The sequence below is a fragment of the Rhagoletis zephyria genome, unplaced genomic scaffold (genome assembly GCF_001687245.7).
Source record: "Rhagoletis zephyria isolate East Lansing unplaced genomic scaffold, Rhagoletis_zephyria_1.1 Rzeph_scaffold_02628, whole genome shotgun sequence".
Classification (NCBI taxonomy): Eukaryota; Metazoa; Arthropoda; class Insecta; order Diptera; family Tephritidae; genus Rhagoletis; species Rhagoletis zephyria.
Genome location: NW_016159712.1, coordinates 74,175 through 78,871, shown reverse-complemented (window position 1 = coordinate 78,871; position 4,697 = coordinate 74,175). Strand labels below are relative to the sequence as shown.

General features: G+C 38.6%; 1 protein-coding gene across 1 annotated transcript in view; it reads right to left on the bottom strand.

Moving 5' to 3' along the window:
* Window positions 1-6: 6 nt before the first annotated feature.
* LOC108367311 (b(0,+)-type amino acid transporter 1-like) overlaps window positions 7-4,697 on the bottom strand; it is a gene marked incomplete at its 3' end in the record, with an annotated part of 37,425 nt that continues 32,734 nt past the window's right edge. The window contains exons 4-7 of the mRNA XM_017621903.1: window positions 3,307-3,549; window positions 2,337-2,835; window positions 2,165-2,261; window positions 7-32 (exon numbers count right to left, since the gene is read on the bottom strand). Of these exons, the coding sequence (XP_017477392.1) occupies window positions 7-32; window positions 2,165-2,261; window positions 2,337-2,835; window positions 3,307-3,549 (865 nt within the window). The remainder of the gene's footprint in view (window positions 33-2,164; window positions 2,262-2,336; window positions 2,836-3,306; window positions 3,550-4,697) is intronic.

Below are 4,697 nucleotides of genomic sequence, written 5' to 3'. Positions count from 1 at the left end.
CCGTACAAAACCATTGCGGCGGCGATAAGAGACTGGAAGAAAAATGTTCGTACATAGTTCATATTTATTATTGAAATTAAAGAATTTAAAGTCAAAATAAAGTCGACTCCATGGTGGAATTATACCAGGTGATTATTGTGGGTGGAATGATTCCTACTTGCAATGAAAGTATTAGATCAATGTATACCTCTGAAAATCTTTTTGCATTCTGATGTCGAATTAAGTCTGTTCCAGGTGTTNAAAACAGCTTTTCCTGTAAATCTTGCAGATCGTGAAGTAACTGGAATGGGGTATTTATGACTTAATGAAGTGCTAAACATAGGCTACGTTTCGAAAAAATTTGAAAAACGGCTAAAAAATCATATCTGAGCAAAATATAAAATTCCGCGTGGAAAACTTTTTTAGAACATTTCAATCAGGAACAGAAAATAGCCATTACGAAAGGACGAAGAATAATCGTTGAATTTTAATTTTTATTTTTTTGATAAAATTTAGTCCTTATTTTGTGATAATATGATCGAAAAAATAATAAAACAACGGTTAAATTTGATCGGGAAAATTGATATCCAATTTAACGGTTAAATTGTGATTTTTATTAAAAAGATCATAACCGTTACGGTCCCTGATTTGAATACGGAAGTTGGTGTTGTTGTTGTAACGAGATAAAAATTCGTCAAAGTTGTTTAAGGAATCAGCTGGAGTGACAGTCTTTGTTCGGTTATGTAAACTCGCAAGCCGGTCGTATGCAACTGAACCACCTCGTCTGCGGTGGGTGGTGCTTAAACTCCGATGACGGAAATCACGGGCCGAGGATTCGTAAAAGAGGTGAAAATCGTTTTTGCCCTATCTGTACAATTTCCAGTTGTAGGTCGGAGGTCGGGCTCTTGTCCGTAAGTCCGTAGAGATCTCTTCTGATGTACCTAAGAGGTGGCTCTGCTTCCAGGAAGTGGATGAATTGTTTAGTGAGCATAAAATTATGTCCTACAAGTCCTCGTATACCAAATTCAGAAGCAGCATTGTTTCTCTGTCTTTACGTGGAGAAAGTAAGCTGGCTATCAAAAGTAAACCCTATAATTTACGGGTGGTCGACGTTAATTCCCAACTGTGGTCTGAAGTCTTTCGTCCAAGAGCTAAAAACGGTTACCGAGGATTTCGTCGCGGAAAAGGTTAGGCTGCTTGGTGTCAACCAAGCTAGATCGGGGAGATAACCGCTTAGTCTCGAACACACGCTATTAATACCATTTCCGTACGTCAAAATCGAGCAATCGTCAGCTTAGGAGATCTAGGAAATTACCTTTGGTGGCTGGGCCAGAACAGGTCTTTATGATAGTTTCATCCGTTGCTTATGTGACACCTAATTGAGTGGAGTTCGGATGGAGTTTTCTCTGGCATACGCAGCTGAAATAGAAATCTTATCCGCGTTTGCCAGAATAAGAAGAGTGCGGAGCAACCCTGCTGTGAAGTGTTGCTCCGGGAATAAAACGATTGGAAGGGTTCGCCGACCTAAAAAGGATCAGATTACCGAAATAACAACCCTTGGTAGGGTAAAGTGCGAGTTATTCTGCTTCATAGATCCGGCAAACGCGTGAGTGATATGCTTCACAATTGTTTCCTTTTCCCGAAGATTCGACAAGTCATTCTTGGTACGGTATTTCAACGGCTTGTATATAAATAATTTCCTTAAGTAGGAGCGTACAAGCGACAAAAAGCAGAATGATATAACCTTGGATGGGAAGTATAAGGTTAGGCATTAGCTACAGCGTCTACGAATATCGGTCTTGAAACCCCGCTTTGATAGTAACTGAAATGAGGATTACTGATAGGTAAGTTTAACGTCTTTTCTTTTTTTTGCCACGCTTCGAACGAAATTCTAATAGTACCAGGAAGACCGTAGTAACATTATTAACACTCCTTCCTGCTTGAAAGTCTTGGGTTGAAATTTCTATACGATATCGAGTTTAAAGCTAAATGTTATATGCAAAAACTAAACTGTCTTAACCGAAGAACTGTCATAAGTTTTCCTAGACCCATCCGTAAGACGTCTAAAACTCCCTTCTTTTACATCTACTATTTATATAAAACTACAGTAGCCTTCAGCTAGCGCTGAGCTCATTGCCTACTTTCTTTTGCAGTTATTTTCTTAACTCATTCTTGCAATACTCACATGGAAAATCAATCCAGGTGCCGGCGTCAGACGACGTACATGCACGTACGAGAGTATATCCATCAAATGACCTTCACGGCTTGCCGCAAAGCACAAACTAAATTTAAAAATAATTTAAAATATATTACTAATAAGCTGTTCTTATAATCCACATCATCCAAAGTGAACTCACCGTCCGGCCGCAAAAAGTGTACCATTCGCGCTACCAAAAGTGCTTACTGTCACACTGAGCGGCATAAGCCACGCCATGGCGCCCAGAATGCGATTGCCAAAGGTTACGGCCACAGCTTCTGAATCGATCATTTCGGTGGGTGACATCGCCGCCAAGTACGAGATGTTGATGAGTGCATAGCACAGTGTCACCAAAGGTATGCCAATAATAATGGACCGCGGCAAATTCTTGCTTGGATTCTTGATCTCCTCGGTGACATAGTTTAAATTATTCCAGCCATCGTACGCCCAAAGGCCTGTGTAAAAAGCGGTCGCTATTGCGCCAATGGTGGGTGTGTCGCCACTAAATGCATTCGACAGATGTTGAGTATTGCCTTGGAATAGTTTCCAGGCGCCGCCGCAGATCACAATCAGGACGGCAACCAGCTTGGCAGCGGTGAATATATTCTGCACAGCCATGCCCAGATTCACACTATAACAATTCACGAACAGTATCATAACTATAGAGGGGCGGGTGGACGAAGGCGATGTAGGCAGAGGCATAGACGGAGGCGGAGGCATCGTTGTGGGACGTAGGATGGTTTTGTTTGTTTTTTGTTTTTTTTTCATTTTTTTTATTTTTATTTTATTTAGTGGGACGGATGAATGGATACAAAGAGTATACAATAGCCGGAATTGTTGTGGAGAAATATAGAGAATAATTTTGTAAAAAAAAATTAATAAAAAACTAGTTTAAAGAAAACTTTGTATGTTTGTGTGTCTGTGTGTAAATGAGTGAGTGTGTGTGGGTGAACGTTTTTTGCTTTCTTCTTTTTTGCTTTGTTTTGTTCTTTGTTGGTTTTTGGGAAACATTCTTTGTTATTTTTTTTTTATTCAAAAAGGATTTTCAGGATAAAAACACACAACTAAGCAAACGAAAGTGCATAAATATGTAGATATGTCTGCGCGTATATTATATGTAGAATTCTTACCAATTGCCAGCAGTGCAACCATTTTAACCACCGATGTTGGTGGATCACATTCGTTAACGAATGCCTCAACTGCATATTGAGCAAAGGAGAGACAAATTATAGCCATTTGCGATGGCTTCAGCACCAACGTCGATACCCATGAGAATAAAAATGCGGGAGCCGGACCAAACGCGTCCATAAAATATGCCCACTCAGCGCCAGACGATGTATTCATCGTACCCAATTCAGCATATGCCAGAGCGCCTGAAAGTAGATGACAAAAATATAGATATGGATTATGGAAAATATAGATAAGGATATCGACAAATCATGCTTTGAAATACGACTGTACGGGTAACTGCCGAAGATATGACGAAAAATGATAAAAGGCGACCCCCTACTTTCAGCCAAAGAGGAGAAAAAACGAAATTGTCTTCGAATCGAAATACTTCTTTAGCACAGGTTTGAAGCTTTTTGGCAAGATTGAAGTTTTGACATTTGACATGGTACGTTAGGGTGGTAGGAACTGAGATCTGGTGGTTAAGTACTAGAGAGAGGTGCTTGAGGGCAACGAGCTTTGGAACAATAAAATGGTCCCCTCGAGACAAAAAGATCGACAAAGGTCACCCTTTGTTCGGCTAAAAAGATGTTTTCGAAATTGTTTTGCAAAAATACCTAAGACTCAGGTATGTATGTATGTATATTAGGTTGGTAAAAAAAATTAGACATCTTCAAGAACCGAAGAATATGGAAGATAGGGTGACCCGTATATTTTATTTAGATCTGTATGTTTAGATCTGACCATTGCATCATGCAGAATTAACTGTAATCTTAAATTTTTATATGAGAATTGAAGGTGGTTTTATTTTTTCTTAAAAATTACTTATATTAACCGACTTCAAAAAAAAATTAGAAGGTTCGTCTGAATATTTTTTATTTTTTTTTTGTATGTATGTTACCGCATAACTTAGAGCCACGATAACCGATTCCTATAATTCTTTGTTTAAGGGAAGGTGGTACCTCAGAGGTACCCGATCATTGAATCTTGAAGTAATTATCGGTACTGTTAAATTTTTATATGAGGATTTAAGTCGATTCTGTTTTTTGCTTAAAAATTAGTTTTATAAAAAATTGTCAATTTCGGAAAAAGTTACAATTAATCTTCCTTATTCAAATATTGCTTTATAAGGCTAAACCATCCAAAAACATAAGAATTTAATCTCCCAAAAACTGAATTTTTTTCCGCCAAATTCCCACTGTGCGCTGGTCTGGTGGCTAGCTCTAATTTAGGATTATGTGGTTAAAGACAGCTAGAGAAGTCAGCGGATGCAATGAGATTCTGCTAGTTTTAGTACTGATAGACATTTTTATTGAAAATTCAGTCGCTGTCAGTACAATAAAATTGTGGGCTT